Source organism: Lepidochelys kempii, chromosome 11 (genome assembly GCF_965140265.1).
Source record: "Lepidochelys kempii isolate rLepKem1 chromosome 11, rLepKem1.hap2, whole genome shotgun sequence".
NCBI classification, from domain to species: Eukaryota; Metazoa; Chordata; order Testudines; family Cheloniidae; genus Lepidochelys; species Lepidochelys kempii.
In genome coordinates, this window is record NC_133266.1 from 76,725,114 (window position 1) to 76,744,211 (window position 19,098).

The 19,098-nt window shown below is 51.8% G+C and overlaps 1 protein-coding gene and 1 non-coding gene across 2 annotated transcripts; both read left to right on the forward strand.

Moving 5' to 3' along the window:
- The first annotated feature begins 4,265 nt into the window (after positions 1–4,265).
- Positions 4,266–9,460, forward strand: LOC140895947 (small ribosomal subunit protein bS16m-like). Its single transcript, XM_073306907.1, has 4 exons — positions 4,266–4,363; positions 6,804–6,834; positions 7,222–7,482; positions 8,302–9,460. The coding sequence occupies exons 2-4, from the start codon at positions 6,822–6,824 to the stop codon at positions 8,436–8,438; spliced, it is 411 nt and encodes a 136-aa protein (XP_073163008.1). The 5' UTR covers positions 4,266–4,363; positions 6,804–6,821; the 3' UTR covers positions 8,439–9,460.
- Positions 9,461–15,156: 5,696 nt separating this feature from the next.
- On the forward strand, positions 15,157–15,238 carry TRNAS-CGA (transfer RNA serine (anticodon CGA)). The gene has a single exon. It is a non-coding gene; the product is annotated as a tRNA-Ser (tRNA).
- Positions 15,239–19,098: the final 3,860 nt, after the last annotated feature.

The window sequence follows — 19,098 nt, forward strand, 5'->3', positions numbered from 1 at the left end:
TGACCCACCCTGGGAAGGGGAGTGCCCCACAGCTCTGGGCTGGAGAACCCTCCCTGGGACCAGGCTGGCTTGGGGGATCATTAATGGGGCTGAGAGCCTGTCACCCCAAGGGCCCAGCTAGGACCTGGCCCCAGCTCTGTCATAGCCCAAAGCCTGTCCCGTGTGAGGGGGGCCCAAGGGCCCGTGGGGAAAGAGCTGAGTGTCCCAGCCCAGGCCCTCGTGGGGCAGTGTCCCGGTCCCAGAACCCCCACCCCACGGGGAGTGACCAGGCCCCTTGGAGGCTGAGAGGAGAAACTGAGAAGAAGCTGGGCCTGGAGAATGAGCCCCTCGCTCATCCCTGGGAGAAGCCCCTCCAGGCCCTTGTAGGGAACGTGGGGCTGGGCCAGGTGTGAGGGGAGCTGGCCCTGCCTGGGCTGGGTTTTCTCTCTGGATGGAGAGAGGCCCCCAGCCTCCAGGCTGGCCCCGGCAGATCGTGCAGGCAGTAAATTCCCTGGGCAGCAGAGGTCACGGCCCCGTTAGCCCTGCCTGTGGCCCAGCTCCCACCCACTCCCCATCTGGCTCTGGGGGTCAGGAACTTAGAGCAAAGGAATGGGAGGAATAAACACGTTCATGTCTCTGCAGGGATGAGAAGGCCATGTCTCCGCATCTGGTGCCCGAGTCCCCTGAGCTGGAAAAGAGAATCCGGGATTTCCCTCGAGAGAACAATCTCCAGGAGGCTGTGACGGGATTCCTGGGTAAGGGGCGCTGCTGGGGGTTTCTCTCATTGTATTTGAGCAGGGCAGGGGGAGGGATTTGGCCCAGCAGGTTGGGTTATTATCAGTTCCTGTGTGCCCCTATTACTCGTGGATCAGAGCTTCATTCAGAGCACTGTGACTGCCCAGCCCAGAGGGGCCCAGATCCTGGGAGAGCCCTTGGGGTCCCAGCTTCCCTGGCTGCTCAGAGCAGAGCCCAAAGGGGAAGATTTCAGGAGAGCAGATAATTCATAATCATGAATCTGTGCGCCCAGTGCTGTCTCCTGCTCTCTCCCTGGCTTTATGAGCGCAGGGGCGGGTGCTCTTGGTTAACAGATGTTATCACGGATTCTCAGCCTCCCTGACTGACACCAGCTGAGCATCAGGGCCCTAGTGTTTAAGCACTTTGGGCCACACTTTCAATGGTATTTAGGTGTCTGGTGGGAACCTCCAAAGCACCTAACTCCTATGGACTTGCCTAACCTGCTTCAGCCCTTTTGAAAATCCCATTCTCCAGGCTGTTTCCCTGCCATAGGTCTGGTGCTCTTGAACAGTCCCTGGGAGGAGCTCTTTAGTGTGGCAATCCCTTAAGGTCACACCTTGATTATCATGCACATTGTCACTTTGGATGAGCTATTACCAGCAGGATAGTGAGTTTGTGTGTGTGTGGTTTTTGGGAGGGGGGTGAGGGGGTGAGAGAACCTGGATTTGTGCAGGAAATGGCCCAACTTGATTATCATGCACATTGTGTAGAGAGTTGTCACTTTGGATGGGCTATCACCAGCAGGAGAGTGAATTTGTGTGTGGGGGGGTGGAGGGTGAGAAAACCTGGATTTGTGCTGGAAATGGCCCAACTTGATGATCACTTTAGATAAGCTATTACCAGCAGGACAGTGGGGTGGGAGGAGATATTGTTTCATATTCTCTGTGTGTATATAAAGTCTGCTGCAGTTTCCACGGTATGCATCCGATGAAGTGAGCTGTAGCTCACGAAAGCTCATGCTCAAATAAATTGGTTAGTCTCTAAGGTGCCACAAGTCCTCCTTTTCTTTTTGCGAATACAGACTAACTCGGCTGTTACTCTGAAACCTGTCATTATGCAAGGCACTGCATTTAGCCGTATGGAGTGGAAATCTATCAACTGCATGAAAAAACTTGTACAGATAAAGACAGACATCATCTTCCTTTCCAAATGCAAACAGATGGACATCGTACCAAAAGGACTGAAGGTAAAAAATCCATTACAATCTACATACCACACAGACTATGCCGACAGCTTGTGCCCCACGCTCTCAAAGAAACTGCGGAATCACCTGATCAACATCCTCTACAGCAAACAGGGAAAGATTAAGAATGAGCTCTCAAAAATGGATACTCTCATAAAAAACCAACCTTCCACACAAACTTCCTTGTGGCTGGATTTTACTAAAACTAGACAAGCCATTTACAGCGCACACTTTGCTTCTCTACAAAAGAAAAAGGACACTAAACTTTCTAAACTACTACATGCTACAAGGGGCCACAGCAATGGTTCCCTCAACCCACCTAGCAATATTGTTAATCTATCCAACTATACTCTCAGCCCAGCAGAAGCAGCTGTCCTGTCTCGGGGCCTCTCCTTCTGCCCCTCCACCCCCACGAACATGATACAGTTCGGTGGTGACCTAGAATCCTATTTTCGACGTCTCCGACTCAAGGAATATTTCCAAAATACCTCTGAACAACATACTAATCCACAGAGGTCTCCCTACCAACACTACAGAAAGAGGGATTCTAGGTGGACTCCTCCTGAAAGTCGAAACAGCAGACTGGACTTCTACATAGAGTGCTTCCGCCGACGTGCACGGGCTGAAATTGTGGAAAAGCAGCATCACTTGCCCCATAACCTCAGCCATGCGGAACACAATGCCATCCACAGCCTCAGAAACAACTCTGACATCATAATCAAAAAGGCTGACAAAGGAGGTGCTGTTGTCATCATGAATAGGTCGGAATATGAACAAGAGGCTGCTCGGCAGCTCTCCAACACGAGTTTCTACAAGCCATTACCCTATGATGCCACTGAGAGTTACCAAAAGCAGCTACAGCATTTGCTCAAGAAACTTCCTGAAAAAGCACAAGATCAAATCCGCACAGACACTCCCCTGGAACCCCGACCTGGGATATTCTATCTACTACCCAAGATCCATAAACCTGGAAATCCTGGCAACAAAGCCCGTTGCCAACTGTGCCCACATATCTATTCAGGGGACACCATCACAGGGCCTAATCACATCAGCCACACTATCAGAGGCTCGTTCACCTGCACATCCACCAATGTGACATATGCCATCATGTGCCAGCAAGGCCCCTCTGCCATGTACATTGGTCTAACTGGACAGTCTCTACGTAAAAGAATATATGGACACAAATCAGATGTCAAGAATTATAACATTCATAAACCAGTCGGAGAACACTTCAATCTCTCTGGTCACGCAATCACAGACATGAAGGTCACTATCTTAAAACAAAAAAACTTCAAATCCAGACTCCAGCGAGAAACTGCTGAATTGGAATTCATTTGCAAATTGGATACTATTCATTTAGGCTTAAATAGAGACTGAGAGTGGCTAAGTCATTATGCAAGGTAGCCTATTTTCCCTTGTTTTTTCTATCCCCCTCCCCCACAGATGTTCTGGTTTAACTTGGATTTAAACTTGGAGAGTGGTCAGTTTGGATGAGCTATTACCAGCAGGAGAGTGAGTTTGTGTGTGTATGGGGGTGGGGGGCTGAGAAAACCTGGATTTGTGCTGGAAATGGCCCACCTTGATTATCATGCACATTGTAGGGAGAGTGGTCACTTTGGATGAGCTATTACCAGCAGGATAGTGAGTTTGTGTGTGTGGTTTTTGGGAGGGGGGTGAGGGGGTGAGAGAACCTGGATTTGTGCTGGAAATGGCCCAACTTGATGATCACTTTAGATAAGCTATTACCAGCAGGACAGTGGGGTGGGAGGAGGTATTGTTTCATATTCTCTGTGTGTATATAAAGTCTGCTGCAGTTTCCACGGTATGCATCCGATGAAGTGAGCTGTAGCTCATGAAAGCTCGTGCTCAAATAAATGGGTGAGTCTCTAAGGTGCCACAAGTCCTCCTTTTCTTTTTCCAGGGAGGAAAGTCACCTGGCGTCACCGCCTCCTGACTCTGAGTCTCAGAGCCTTCAGCACCCCTGCTTCACGTCAGCAAGTCCACCTGAGTTGGACACCCAAGGGCGACTTGTCGGCCCCCAGGGAGCCATGTCCCCCCACTCCCTTCCCCCGAGTGACTCCCCACCAGCACTGTGAAAGCCGGGGGGTTGTTACAGGGCAGCCAACAGGCAGACGCGGGCCAAAGCGGGGCCACCCGCTGCTTTCCAGCATACCCTGAAATCTTTTGATTGTTTCATGACGAGCAGGATCGTTCCTAGTTTTTATTGTTTTCTCCGAAGTCTGGACCTTGACGGTGCCTCGGCCGAGTGGTCCCCAGGCAGCGAGTTCCCGCGGGGGCCGATGGGAAAAGCGGCCGCGAGACGCGGGCGCGCACGGCGCAGGCGTGCTACGGCTCAGTCCCGACAGTGCCGGCGGGACTCGACCCGCTGCCGCGCTACGGCGGCCCGTGAGGCCCGGATCCGGGGGGTTCAGCCGGCGTGCGCGGGAGCGGGGGGAGGAGCCCGGCTGGGCCTGGCAGCGCCGCCCCTCCGCCACGTAGCCGCGCGCCAGCCGCGAGAGGGGGCCGGGGTCGAGGCCGCCCTGATCCGGCGGCGGGAGCGGGGCCAGCCACGGGGGCGGGCCGCAGCATAAAACCAGCGGTTTTGAATTCCCGACCCCCCCCCCACACCCCCGACACACAGAGACCGAGACCCCCCCCACACAGAGACCCTGAGACAGAGACTCCCCCCACACACACACCCCCACAGACCCAGAGACCCCCACACACACAGAGACCCAGAGACAGAGACCCCCCACACACACACCCCCCACACAGACCCAGAGACCCCCCCCACACACAGAGACCCAGAGACAGAGACACCCCCACACACACCCCCATACAGACCCAGAGACTCCCCCACACACACAGAGACACCCCCACACACACAGAGACCCGCACACACGTCCTGTGAACCGGGAGTTCTCGGCTATTTCTTAAACCACGGGCAATTAGCAGCAAGATTTGAGGAGTCCCTGAACCAGTTAATATCCAAGAATAACAATTACTGCAACCCAATCAAGTAATTTTCATAGTGTGTGTACATATAGACACACACACACACATATATTGGGGCTGTCAAGCGATTAAAAAAAATCACGATTAACTGTGCGGTTGTACAACAATAGAATACCATTTACTTTAAATATTTGGCATGCTTACATTTTCAAATATATTAATTTTAATTACAACACAATACGAAGTGTACAGTCCTCAATTTATATTTATTTTTGATTACAAATATTTGCTCTGTAAAAAACAAAAAAAATTGTAAAGATTCTTAAACCTTGGGCCGAGCGCTGTTGCTGTTTTTAGAAATCTCACATTGGTACCTTCTTTGCGTTTTGTCAAATCTGCTGTGAAAGTGTTCTTAAAAGGAATATGTGCTGGGTCATCTTCCAAGACTGCAGTAACATGAAACATATGCAGAATGCAGGTAAAATAGAGCAGGAGACCTACAATTCTCCCCCCAAGGAGTACAGTCACAAATTTAATTGATGTCTTATTTTTTTAACGAGCATCATCAGCATGGAAATATGTCCTCTGGAATGGTGGCCGAAGCATGAAGGGGCATACGAATGTTTAGCATATCTGGCATATCTTGCAACGCCGGCTACAAAAGTGCCATGGGAACGCCTGTTCTCACTTTCAGGTGACATTGTAAATAAGAAGCAGGCAACAGTATCTCCTGTCAGTTGTAAACAAACTTTTGTCTTAGCGATTGGCAGAATAAGAAGTAGGACTGAGTGGACTTGTAGGCGCTAAAGTTTTAAACTGTTTTGTTTTTGAGTGCAGTGATGCAATCAGAAAAAACCCAACTGCATTTGTTACACTTTCACAAGAAAGAGTTTGCACTTCAGTACTTGTATGAGGTGAATTGAAAAATACTATTTTTTTGGTTTTATCATTTTTACAGAGCATATATTTGTAATAAAAAAATAATAATATAAAGTCAGCACTCTGCACTTTGTGTTCTGTGTTGTAATTGAAATCAGTATTGAAAATGGATCAAAAAATATATAATAAATTGCAACTGGTATTCTATTGTTATAAGCGTGATTAATCGCGATTGATTTTTTTGAGTTAATCGTGTGAGATAACTGTGATTGACAGCCTTAACGTACATATATAAAATAATACCAAATCCTCAGAACACCAATATAATGGGGAAACGAATTCTTACCTGAAAATGACAAGTGATTTTATGTACTCATGTGGCACTTGTTGGCATTGCCCTAGCAACAAAGCTATTGAAACAGAAAAGCAGGCAGGGTGCGGCAGTGAGGCTGATGCCTAGCAGGGCTACCAGGGGGGAAAAAAAAATCTTTTCATTTTGCCTGTGCTCCTAAGAGGTTGAAAGTTACCTAAACCCCAAAGCATAAAAGTGGGAGTGGGGGCAGGTGCTTTGAAACTTCCATTCCCAGGATCGCCATGGCACATGGGTCATGAGAGACAGAGTCTACAGGCGCCAGGGCAGGGCTTGCAACTAAACTCCCATGTTTCCCTCAGGATTTTCAAACTACACTGGACCCTCACTAGAATGTGGGATTTGGGATCCATGCCAAATCCCGCATTCTAGCGCGTACTGCATTACAGTGGGGACCGCGTTACAATGACAGTTAATGACGGTTACTAAATTTGGGATCCGCAACCACGTTCTATCAGAATTTGTGTTCTATAGACGCGTGTTCTAGCGAGGGTCCGGTGTATAACTTTCAGGTTCTCGTCTCTGTCAACTCAGGCTATGTCTACCCTATAGCACTTACAGCGGCACAGCTGCAGTGGGCTAGCCCCTTGTTCTGTGTTTGGGAGTGGCGGGGATTCCTTCATGGTCTTTTTCCTCTTTCAGGTGCTTTCAAGGGTCATCATGGTGCACCTTGGTAAGTGCAGACAGGGCTTGTTAAGGGGTGCGTGCACACCATGTTGTACTGACAGACCCCAGTTTCTGCATCCCTCTAAATCAATCACAGTTAGTGGAGAATGTGCAGCCTTCACCGCTGAACTCTCTTAAGGGTTGGTAGAGCAAATCTGTCATCTTTATTGTAAATAAATTGCTTTAAGACCTCAGTGTCCTGGCAAGGTACAGACTTCGATTCCATCATGAAGAATAATCTATTGTTGCTGCGTAAGGGCAGGTTACAGCAGTTTTCTTGATTTTTAAATGAAACCAAGCTTTTCTCTAAGGCCTTTGGAATTTTTTGGCTCGACGTCTATACGCATCTGTTTATAATCAAATCGATTGTGACACCTGTTGATCTTCCCTTCAGCTCATCTCCTTATGAAGAATTATCATGGAGGACACGTAGCTATCCGATTGGCTCTTGGTGGTTGTGCCAACAGACCCTTCTTCCGTATAGTGGCCGCATATAACAAGCGAGCACGGGACAGCAAGTATTTGGAGCAAGTGGGCTGCTATGACCCACTCCCAAATAGCCACAATGAAAAGCTTGTTGGCTTGAACATCGAGAGAATCAAACACTGGATTGGTTGTGGAGCACATGTCACAAAACCGGTTGAAAAACTTCTAGGTAACTCAGTGTGTTTTCCAATCTGAACTATTTGCTTATGTCTCTTAAAAGACAATAGGTTTTCCTTGGTGATCCTCCGCATACTTGGAGTGCCAAAGACTCTTTCTTCATTTCTTTGCATGAATCCTTGAGAATATGTATATATGCAGTCACCCTTCTTTTGGCCACAGGAAATGGGATGTTTCAGAGTCGCAGCCTTGTTAGTCTGTATCCGGAAAAAGAACGGGAGGACTTGCGGCACCTTAGAGACTAACAAATTCATTTGAGCATAAGCTTTCGTGGGCTACAGCTCACTTCATCAGATGAATAGAATGGAACATATAGTAAGAAGATCTATCTACACATACAGAGAATCATGAAAAGGTGGGAGTTGCCATACAAACTGTAAAAGGCTAATTAAGATGAGCTATAATTTGTTAGTCTCTAAGGTGTCACAAGTACTCCTGTTCTTTTTGAGGAAATGGGAACGGGTCTCATTTATGGAGAGGCTGAGCTGGCCGAGACAGCAGTAAAAGGCACTTCAAGCCACTAGAGGGTTAGTGAGACAGACAATTACTCTCACTTCCTAAAAGTCTCATTAACTATTGGAACAGTTGACCGAACGTTGTCGTGAATTCTCCATCACTGACAATTTAACTTGAGATGGCATGTTTTTCTGAAATATATATGCTAAGAATTATTTTGGGGAAGTTCTATAACATGTGTTATATAGGATGTCAGACGAGATAATCACAGCGCTCCCTTTTAGCCTTTGAATCTGTGCATCTAGAACAGTCATATTGCAACTCCAGCTATAAATATCAATCATCTTTCTTTCAGGTCTTTCTGGATTTTTCCCATTGCATCCTATGACAATCACAAATGCAGAAAGATTAAGGAAGCGAAGAGCCTTGAAAGCCATAACAGCTTCTGAGGAAGAAACTCCAGCTGAAACTCCAGCTAAAACAATAATTTAAAAAACCAGGAATTACTACATGATGTTCATAGATGATCAGCCACCCATAGCAGCCATTCATATTCCAGCGTGTTAAGCACAATAAGAATTGAGCTATGTTCAGAGGCAGACGGCTATCCCTGTTACTTGGAGGAACTCGCACATCATTCATTCTAGAGTCTTCCATCCACATTCTGACTCGCTTAAATGTCTTAGGTAAGGCTTGTACCATCCCCGAAGATCACCAACCTCAGACTCTGGTAGACCAAATAAAGCCACTGAGTTTGAGTCATAGAACCATCACCCCAAAAGCCTTAATGCCAATCAGTGCAAATCTCAGAATTGATGATGGGGAGCACATGAGATCTTTCTCAGCCCACACAGTGCAGCGCATCACCCCTTTTAAAGCACTCGACGTAACAAAGCTGAGACACGCTCACTGGTCGATCGCAGTATCCTGCTTATTTAAGAAGAGCACAATACAATAGACCACTCTAGTGCTGACAGAAAAGACGCCTTCCTCAGCTGTTGCTCCAAGATGGCAATCTGCTGCTGTTCCTGCATGTGAGGAAGTTGGTGGGGCTCAAAAGGAGGGCAGCTCACAGCAAGAGAAATGGCTGAGAAGAGCTAGGCAAGTTAGAGGCACTTGAGATTCATTGCAGGCCTGTGTGTTGCTCCCTTGGCAGCACACCCATAAGGGTGCAGGGAGAACCATGGAAACTCAGCCAGCTCTCACTTGCCAGGCAGCTGGGAATTGGTTACATTTTTAATGGAGAAGTAAAATCTGAGCAAATGTATACATGGAACCAAAGAAAAATAAGATCTTTTGGGTGATACCTGAAGTCTTGCCTGAAAAGGTCCAGGCAGACATGGCTGGTTTGGATTTTGCCTATTAGTACATTTAAACCAGGGGTTCTCCGAACACATTTTTTGGTGGCCTCGGACTGTGACCCACCAATTCTTCCTGGTGGCCGCATTGACACTTTTCCCTAAAATACGTAACTGTAGGAAAAACAAATAAATATGCACAGACACGTGTCCAAATCCTTGTAATTTATTGATGTAGGGTTTTTTCAGACTCACAAATAATATGAAAAATTATATTTGTATGTTGAATATTGCTTTTCGCAGCACACTCAGTAGCTAGCTGGGAGTTTGTGAAAAGTGATATTAACAAACATACAAGTATCACTTTTCACAGCCTCCCAGGTAGCTAGTCAGTGTGCTGTGAAAAGTGATACTTGCATGTTTCTTCGTTTCGCTTTTCTCAGCGAGCCCCAGGTTTGGAGAGGGAGGCAGCAGGGGTCTGGGGCAATGGGGGGATAGAGGTGGAACCAGGGAAGGCAGTGGGGGCTGGGGGCGATAAATGGGGGTTCGGGGAGGCGTCGGGGAGAATGGTGAGCCCTGCTGCCATATGGCTGGATAAAATCATGTTGTTGGTGTAATGCAGGAAGTCAGATTAAAAAACTCACATTAGTCCTGTCCATGGAATCACAGCACTGGAAGGCCCGTCCTAGTCCCGTCCCCTGCACTCAAGGCAGGACTAAGTACAGTAGAACCCCAAAAATACGAACACCAGAGTTACAGACGGACCCGTCAGCCAGACACCACGTGGCCCCAGAAGTACGCAGTCAGGCAGCAGCGGAGACGAAAAACAAAAAACCCAACAAATACTGAGCTGTGCCGGCATGGCATCGTCCAGTTCGGCACATCGGGGCTGCCTGTCCCCACCCCCACCCACGACTTGCCACGCGGAAGGCCAGCCACGTACAGGTGAAGACGCTGAGGTTCACAGGCACAGCTGTGAGCTCCCGAGAAGGAGTGCTGGGGTCTGCACTAGCCACAGGGGCTGTTTCCCGCCTCTGGCTGGGAGGGGGACAAGCCTGCAACCTTAGTCTCAGTCCAGGAAAGAAGCTCCCTGAGGTGCTGCTGGAACCTGGCCGAGAGCGTCAGCTGGTCCTCTTTAGCTCGGGCCCCAGCTGTCCACTTGCGGGCATACCCCTGCATCCGGTTGGCCAGTTGTAGGTAGGTGACCTCAGGCGTTTTACGCTGACTCCGGAACCTTCTCCGGTACATCTCGGGGGTCAGCCCAAACTCACGGAGCAGGGCCTGTTTGAACAGTTCATAGTCCCCTGCCTCCGCCCCTGTCATTCGGCTGTACACCTCCACGGCTTTGGGGTCCAGTAAGGGGGTGAGAAACTGGAGCCTGTCTGCAGGGTCAACCCTGTGCAGCTCACAGGCATTCTCAAAGGCCGTCAGGAAGCTATCTATGTCCTCCCCCTCCTTCCGCTGGGCCAGGAAGCACTTATCAAAGCTCCTTGCAGTCTTGGGTCCCCCCGCACTCACCGCAGCCGGGGCCCCACTGCTCTTCAGCCTGGCCAGCTCCAGTTCATGCTGTCTTTGTTTCTCCTTCTCCTGACGCTCCCTCTCCTTCTCCTCCTGCTCATGTTGACGTTGTTTCTCCTCATGTTGACGTTGTTTCTCCTCATGTTGACGTTGTTTTTCATGATCCTCCAGCTCCCTCATTTTCATCTCCCTCTCCCATTCCAGCCGCCTCCGCTCCAGGGATGGGGAGCTCCGCTGGGAGGATCCCCTGCTGGGTGCCGGGGTCAGGGTGCCCTCGGTATTCGCTGGGCTTCCCCCAACCCCTCCCCCAGACATAGGTAGGAAGGGTCTCGGGATGTCCTCGGCAGCAGTCTGACCCCTCCCAGCCCAGTCAGGCCCCAGGGCCCACGCTGCGTCCCCCAGGCAGCTTCCCTCAGGGACAGGGATCGGGTCATCCAAGCGATCCCTCTCCTCCAGCTGGGCAATCAGCTGTTCCTTGGTGGACCTCCCGATGCGCAGCCCTCTCTGCCTGCACAGCTCCACCAGGTCGCTCTTAAGGCGTTTAGCGTACATCTCCCTGCTGGCCACTCGCAGGCCGGGCAGCTTCCCACGGTTTCCAGGAAAAGCCCCTCGTGTGCCAGTCCTTCTTGAGGTCACCGACTCTTTGCCAGGGTCGAGCTGCAGACTCCTCCGCCCCTGGGACCGCTCGCTGCAATCCCCTGGGGGACCCTGTTACTGCAAAAGTCTTTCTCTCTGGTCACACATTCCCAGGGGTTAACCGCCCCCCGAAACCGTCTCTCTCTGAATCTTCAGCACGCCTGGTCCCCGTCAATTCCCCTTCGTTTTACTGCTCCCCAGTCACTTACTGCAGGAAGCGCCGTTCACGGGGTGCAGTAGATCCCACCGCTACCACCAGTTGTCACGGAGTGTGGGGGAGTCCAGGCCCTGCACCCCTCTTCCTGGGATCCACTGAGACTCTCAGCCAGCCAGTAAAACAGACGGTTTATTGGACAACAGGAACACAGTCCAAAACAGAGCTTGTGGGTACAACCAGGACCCCTCAATCACGTCCTTCTGGGGGAGCAGGGAGCTTAGACCCCAGCCCTGGGGTTCCCTGTGTTCCTCTCCCCAGCCCCAAACTGAAACTAAACCCACCCAGCAGGTTCCCTGCTGCAGCCTCTGTTCACATTCCTGGGCAGAGGTGTTACCTCCCCCTCCCCCTCCTGGCTCAGGTGACAGGGTCTCAGGTCTCCCATCCCCAGGGCACATTCCCAGGTCAACACTCCCCCCTCCCTGCTGAGTCACATCGTCACAGGGTCCATGAACCCTTTCAGGGGGGCCGCAGGGCCCCATGGCTAAAATCCAAAGCCCGAACCCCAGCACCTCCCGCAGGGCTGAAGCCGGGAGCAGCAGGGCTGAATTCTGGAGCCCCGAGCTCCGGTGCTCCCCAAGGGACAGAAGCCCTGAGCCCATGGGCAGAGTTGGGGGAACACAGGGGTGTTACACCTCCCCCAAACTACAGTGCAAGAGCAGGGCAGTCCTGGGGTAGCTCCACACGCCCCCTCCACCACCTCCTCTCTCCACCCCCTGGCTAGGTCGGAGGTGGGAAGCCAGAGTCCGGCAGCGTGGGACAGCTGCTGCTCTGACTGGTGCCATGGAGCAGGCGGGCGCAGCGTTGCCTCGTCTCCTGCTGCTGCAGGGGGTTGAAGCTGCTCCCCTTTGCTCGTGCAGCTGGTAAAAGCTGCCTGGGCGGGGGGACCCGGCTGCTTTGTGGCTGGCAGAGCCCTCAGGGTACAGGGAGCGCAGGGGAGCCCTGATAGCACACAGCCCCTAGCTACCTCCTCCCTGCACCCTGAGCTACCCTCTGCCCACACACAGCCCCTAGCTACCTCCTCCCTGCACCCTGAGCTACCCTCTGCCCACACACAGCCCCTAGCTGCCCCCCTCACTGCACCCTGAGCTACCCTCTGCCCACACACAGCCCCTAGCTACCCCCCTCACTGCACCCTGAGCTACCCCCCTGCACACAGCCCCTAGCTATCCCGTTCCCTGCACCTCAAACTTTTTGAGCTGAGCCCCCCCACCTTTGAGTTATAATTTTTGGTTGTAGGCCCCCCCAAGTCCAGACAGGCGGGTGGCCTGCTGAGATGAGTCAGGGGGTGGATGTAGCATACCCTTCCCAGACCCCGACGTCGGAGCTGGCTTGAGCCTCACTGGCCCCTGCCCACCCAAAACAGAAGTCAAACTCTACCTATGCAAACTTGTTTTCCCCCCTTTCCCTGGCCCAGAGCCTCCCCCTCCCACACTGGGCCCTGGAGATTTTAATGGCATGTTGTGGGTGGCCTCAGAAAGAAAAAGGTTGAGAACCCCTGTTCTAGACCTTTAACCATTTTTGTTACTCTCCTCTGGACCTTCTCCAATTTGTCCACATCCTTCCCGAAATGTGGCGCCCCGACTTAGACACAATACTTTAGCTGAGGCCACATCAGCATGGAGTAGAGCAGAAGAATTACGTCTCGTATCTTGCTTACAACACTCCTGCTAATCCTGCCCAGAATGAGGTTTGCTTTTTTTGCAGGTGTTACACTGTTGACTCATATTTAGCTTGTGGTCCACTCTGACCCCCAGATCCCCTTCCGCAGTACTCCTTCCTAGGCTGTCACGTCCTGCTCTGTATGTGTGCAGCTGACTGTTCTGTCCTAAGGGGAGTACTTTGCATTTGTCCGTATTGAATTTCAGCCTGTGAACTTCAGACCATTTCTCCAGTTTGTGCAGATCATTTTGAATTTTAATCCTATCCTCCAGAGCACTTGCAACCCCTCCCATCTTGGTATCATCCGCAAACTTTATCAGTAAAAAGAAAAGGAGGACTTGTGGCACCTTAGAGACTAACCAATTTATTTCAGCATAAGCTTTCGTGAGCTACAGCTCATTTCATCGGATGCATACTGTGGAAAGTACACAAGATCTTTTTATACACACAAAGCATGAAAAAATGGGTGTTTTCCACTACAAAAGGTTTTCTCTCCCCCCACCCCACTCTCCTGCAGGTAATAGCTTATCTAAAGTGATCACTCTCCTTACAATGTGTATGATAATCAAGGTGGGCCATTTCCAGCACAAATCCAGGGTTTAACAAGAAAGTCTGAGGCGGGGGTGGTGGGGGGGTAGGAAAAAACAAGGGGAAATAGGTTACCTTGCAGAATGACTTAGCCACTCCCAGTCTCTATTCAAGCCTAAGTTAACTGTATCCAATTTGCAAATGAATTCCAGTTCAACAGTCTCTCGCTGGAGTCTGGATTTGAAGTATTTTTGTTGAAATATCACAACTTTCATGTCTGTAATCGCGTGACCAGAGAGATTGAAGTGTTCTCCGACTGGTTTATGAATGTTATAATTCTTGACATCTGATTTGGGTTCATATATTCTTTTACGTAGAGGCTGTCCAGTTTGGCCAATGTACATGGCAGAGGGGCATTGCTGGCACATGATGGCATATATCACATTGGCGGATGTGCAGGTGAACGAGCCTCTGATAGTGTGGCTGATGTGATTAGGCCCTGTGATGGTGTCCCCTGAATAGATATGTGGGCACAGTTGGCAACGGGCTTTGTTGCAAGGATAGGTTCCTGGGTTAGTGGTTCTGTTGTGTGGTGTGTGGTTGTTGGTGAGTATTTGCTTCAGGTTGGGGGGCTGTCTGTAGGCAAGGACTGGCCTGTCTCCCAAGATTTGTGAGAGTGTTGGGTCATCCTTCAGGATAGGTTGTAGATCCTGAATAATGCATTGGAGGGGTTTTAGTTGGGGGCTGAGGATGACGGCTAGTGGCGTTCTGTTATTTTCTTTGTTAGGCCTGTCCTGTAGTAGGTGACTTTTGGGTGCTCTTCTGGCTCTGTCAATCTGTTTCTTCACTTCCGCAGGTGGGTATTGTAGTTGTAAGTTGTGCTTGATAGAGATCTTATAGGTGTTTGTCTCTGTCAGAGGGGTTGGAGCAAATGCGGTTGTATCGCAGAGTTTGGCTGTAGACGATGGATCGTGTGGTGTGGTCAGGGTGAAAGCTGGAGGCATGTAGGTAGGAACAGCGGTCAGTAGGTTTCCGGTATAGGGTGGTGTTTATGTGACCATCGTTTATTAGCACAGTAGTGTCCAGGAAGTGGATCTTAATCGCGTCTCTGCTAAGGCTGCGTCTACACTCCCCCTTGTGTCGGTAGAACGTATGTGGCTCAGGGGTGTGAATAAGCCACCCCCCGAGTGACACAAGTTACACAGACCTAAGCGCCGGTGTGGACAGTGCTATGGTGCTGGGAGAGCTTCTCCTGCCAACATGGCTACGGCTGCTCGTTGAGGGTGGAGAGCTCCCTCCCGTCGGCTTCCAGCCGCTCCAGTAGAGACTGCCACTGGGGGCCACGTCACTCACAGCTGTGAGGGCCGAGCGGTTAAGGCGTTGGACTCGAAATCCATTCGGGTTTCCCTGCGCAGGTTCAAATCCTGCTCACAGCGAGGCCTGTGTTTTAGCCACACTTGCTCACCAGGGCAATACATCTCCACCGACCCTGGGACGCTCTCCATACACTCCCCACCCCAGGTAAACCCTGTTCTGCTCCTTTCATGGGGATGCCTGGGATGGTGCCTCACGCTGTGTCCCTGCGGTCTCAGCTCCCGAGGCCTCTGCCCCTCACCCAGCGCCCCCCGGCTCAGCCCCACCCCTGGGTGCTGCTCCTCTCCTGAGAGTGGAAGGAGCTGAGCACGGGCAGCCCGTATAAAAGGCCAGGGGAGGCTGAGCCTCCCCCAAAAGGCCGTCCATGCGGGGGGGAAACGCTGGGGATGTGGGGGGGGTCTCCCCGCCGGAGGCCCGTGGGCCCGTGGTCAACTTTCGAGCGCTGGAAGCGAAGCTCCAGAGAAGTGGGGGCCCCGCCTGCACCCCGCTCCCCTCTGCCTCTTAGCCCGATGCCCTGCTCTTGCTCTGCCTCTTCCCATCCCCCCTCCGCCTCTTCCCCCAAAACCTGCACCCCACCCCCCCTCGGTCTTTTCCCCCGTAGCCCCGTCTTCTCGTGCCTCTTCCTGTCCTGTTTCACCTCCTTCCCCAAGGACCCCCCTGCCCCCCGCTCACCGAAGACAGAGAAAAGGGACGGGTGCCTGGCCCCATGGCCCCCGGTAGCCCCCCTTCGGGGAAAGGGGCAGAGAGGAGCAAGCAGGGGGTGAGTGGAGTCCTGGGGGAAGAGGCGGAGAGGAGCGAGGGGCAGGTAGGGGGACCTCGGGGGCCAGAGGAGTGAACAGTGGGGGGACGGGGCCTCGGGGGAAGAGGATGACCGGGGGCGGGGCCGCTGTGGCAGGGCCATGCTCTAGGCCCCGGTGGCCCCCCAACTTCTCGGGGTCATCTGAAACCCAGGATGAAGGTGACACAGGGCCTGGTTCCTCTTTGGGCTAAGATTCCATAACACCTCTCCCTTCCTGGCAGTGTGAAGGGGCTGCACAGGGGCATAAAGCCCTCCAGACACGGCCGGAGACAGGGAAAGGGCCGTCAATGCGGAAGAGAATCAGGCCCAGAGTTAGACAAGGGGTGCAGAGAATATTCTGGATTCAGGTCATTGCACTTCGCCCTTGCTCGAAATGCTTCCTGTATTTTCTCCATTTCACTCCCTGACTCTCGATCTCTGCCCCTTTCCCCGTTTCGTCCTCAGAATTAGCACGTTCAGCCAGTTAATCGCAGCAATCCCGCCATAAGACAGCAGCCTGAAATCTCAGCTCTCCCCCGCCCCTCGCACGAGACCTGCTGCCAGCTGAACTGGAGAAAGAATGGGGAACGTCTCTGGCAGAGGGTGTGAAACAGACACCCGGAAAAGGTGAGCTTTCACAGGGACTGCTGGGCACGCACGGACTGTGGCTGGGGAGGGGGCTGCCAGACCTCTCTCAGCTGACCAGACAGCAAGTGTGAAAAATCGGGACGGGGGTGGGAGGTAATCGGAGCCTATATAAGAAAAAGACCCAAAAATCGGGACTGTCCCTCTAAAATCGGGACACCTGGCCACCCTAGACCTCCCCCACAGACTGCCACTGAGTGAGTGGGGGGCAGTTGCACAGACCTGCAGTGACCACACGGATTGTGAGGTTTGCTCCCCTCCTGTTTCCAGTGGGGCTGAGGTTTCTCCCTGAGCCTGCTGAGCCCTGTGGCCCTTCCCAGCCACGCCCGTGGGAGCAGAAAACACCGAGAGACCAGGCCGGGGAGGTCATATGGTTTATTGGACCCGGTTCTGTTGGGGAGAGTGTAGCCAGACAGCCAGCCCCCCCCTGCTCAGACCAGCATTGCTGGAAACACAGGAGGAAGCCGGAACAGGGCACTTAACATATATTCCAGCACAGCCTTTGAAGCTGTGAAAGCACAGGTGTGCTGCTACAATGTGCCTCTGGGAACAGATACGATGATTAAGCTCACAGCAGGCAGAGGCCCTGTGACAGACATGGCTCTTCGCCCCTACTAAATAGCGTGATGCACTCACACCAACATCCTAGGTGGGAAAATATTTACCCTGATAAAAGAAATGTCCAGTAGTCGACACTTATTGTTTCTCTCCCTTGCAAGTGTAAACTACTCTTGCGAAAGCTGGCGTCACCCCGACAGACCAGCCTCAATTTGGCATAAGAAAGGAGAAAGAGAAGAAAGGAGTACAGAGGTATAAGTAGGGGACCTACAGCACCATGATTTTGAGTGCTTTTCACTATCTATCTGCTGGTCAGATAAGTGACAGCCTCCCAAGGCTTCTGCAGCTAAGAGGGTCCCTACGCCTTGTCCCTTATTCGTCTTTCCGCGGAATTGAGTGACCGATCCTGGCTTGGCACCGCTGGAATCGAGAGATGCAAGGAGGGTAAGAAGCACCCACACCTGATCTCCTATCTTTAGTGTACACATATTTTGAAATAGAGCTCTATACTTTGTTTTCTTTCTTTGGGATTGTGGCTTCAGTTTTGTAACTTGTTTGTGTGTGTAACATCTCTACATTTAAATAAGTAGGCACTAGCAATTTTGTAACCACATGATTAGAATGTAGCTTAATAAATTTTGGTAACCATTTATGCATAAGCCTGACTTGTTTTCTCTGGTTTACTGTAAAGCAGCCAACACAATTAAAGAACCTCAGCTGTTTTGGCTCTAAAGCCTGGCCATTAGGTGAGAGTACTAAGAGCCTAGCGTTGAGTTGTGCCGCCTCCACGGGGCAAACTCTTGGGGCACCTGTCAGTCAATCCTGGCTGCCCGCTGCGAAGGAGCTCTGAGCTCTAGCAGTTAAAGTCACGGGTGTGGAGAGGCTCTTAGTGCTGCCATTGGGGCACCTGTCAGTCAGTATTGACTGCTCGCTGCGAAGGAGCTCTGAGCTCTAGCAGTTAAAGTCACGGGTGGTTAGGACCTTGGGGACAGTGCGTCCTAGCAGTTAAAGTCACGGATGGTATAAACGGGCATAGCTGGCACCTCACCAAACATCCTTGGCCGTCGGCTAACAGAGAGAGACCAGGGTCTGAGGACGAGATCTGCGGAGCTCGAAGGCTTGTCTCTCCCCAGCAGAAGTTGGAGAATGAAAGAGATCCCCTCCCTGCCTTGTCTCTCTAATATCCTGGGACCGACCTTGCAAAAACAGAGAACTCTGAGGCAGTTCAGTGCTTCCGACCGAGCCCCAGGAGCCCGTATGTAACACGGACGTTGCATTCATTCAAACAGTGCCTAGCGCAGCTGGGGGACGGGCTTCAAGCTGCTGCCAGCCACAGCCCCTTCTGTGCCCCAAACCGGGGGCGACTGCGCCTACCGGCCAGACCCCTCTGTTCCAGAACGGAGGTGCCCTTTGGTCTCTCAGCCCGGCGCTCTCACACAACCACAGCAGCTCCAGTCACCAGGTCCCCTCTTGGCGCAGTGGGAGGGGGCAGCAGGACAGAGCAGGCAGGCCACCGAGGGGGAACTGTACTCCGGGAAGCCGTGACTCTGTCAAGGATTTAGGTGTCATACCAGGCAAGCCACTCAACATCCGCTCCTGGTGCGATACTGTGGGGAACAGGGCCAAAGCCATCAGTGATGACGGGGGGATTTTCTTGGTTTTTCAATGGTTTGCATGCTGTGTGAGGGACTCAGTTTCCCTGGGTGCTATTTGTTTAACGAGGTGGGAGAGATAGTTTGTTGTTACAGAGGACCAGCGGTGATCTCTCCTGTCAGTTGGGCCCTCAGGCAAAGGCCTGGAGAACGGATACCCCAGCGACTGGTGAGCGGGAGGCCCAGCTTGGAAGTCACAGCCAGGTCGGGCCAGTAGTAGGACAATGGGCTGAGGAGAGAAGACCCGGTGACTGCTTCCAGCCAGGGGGAAAGAAAAGAGGGAGGAGAG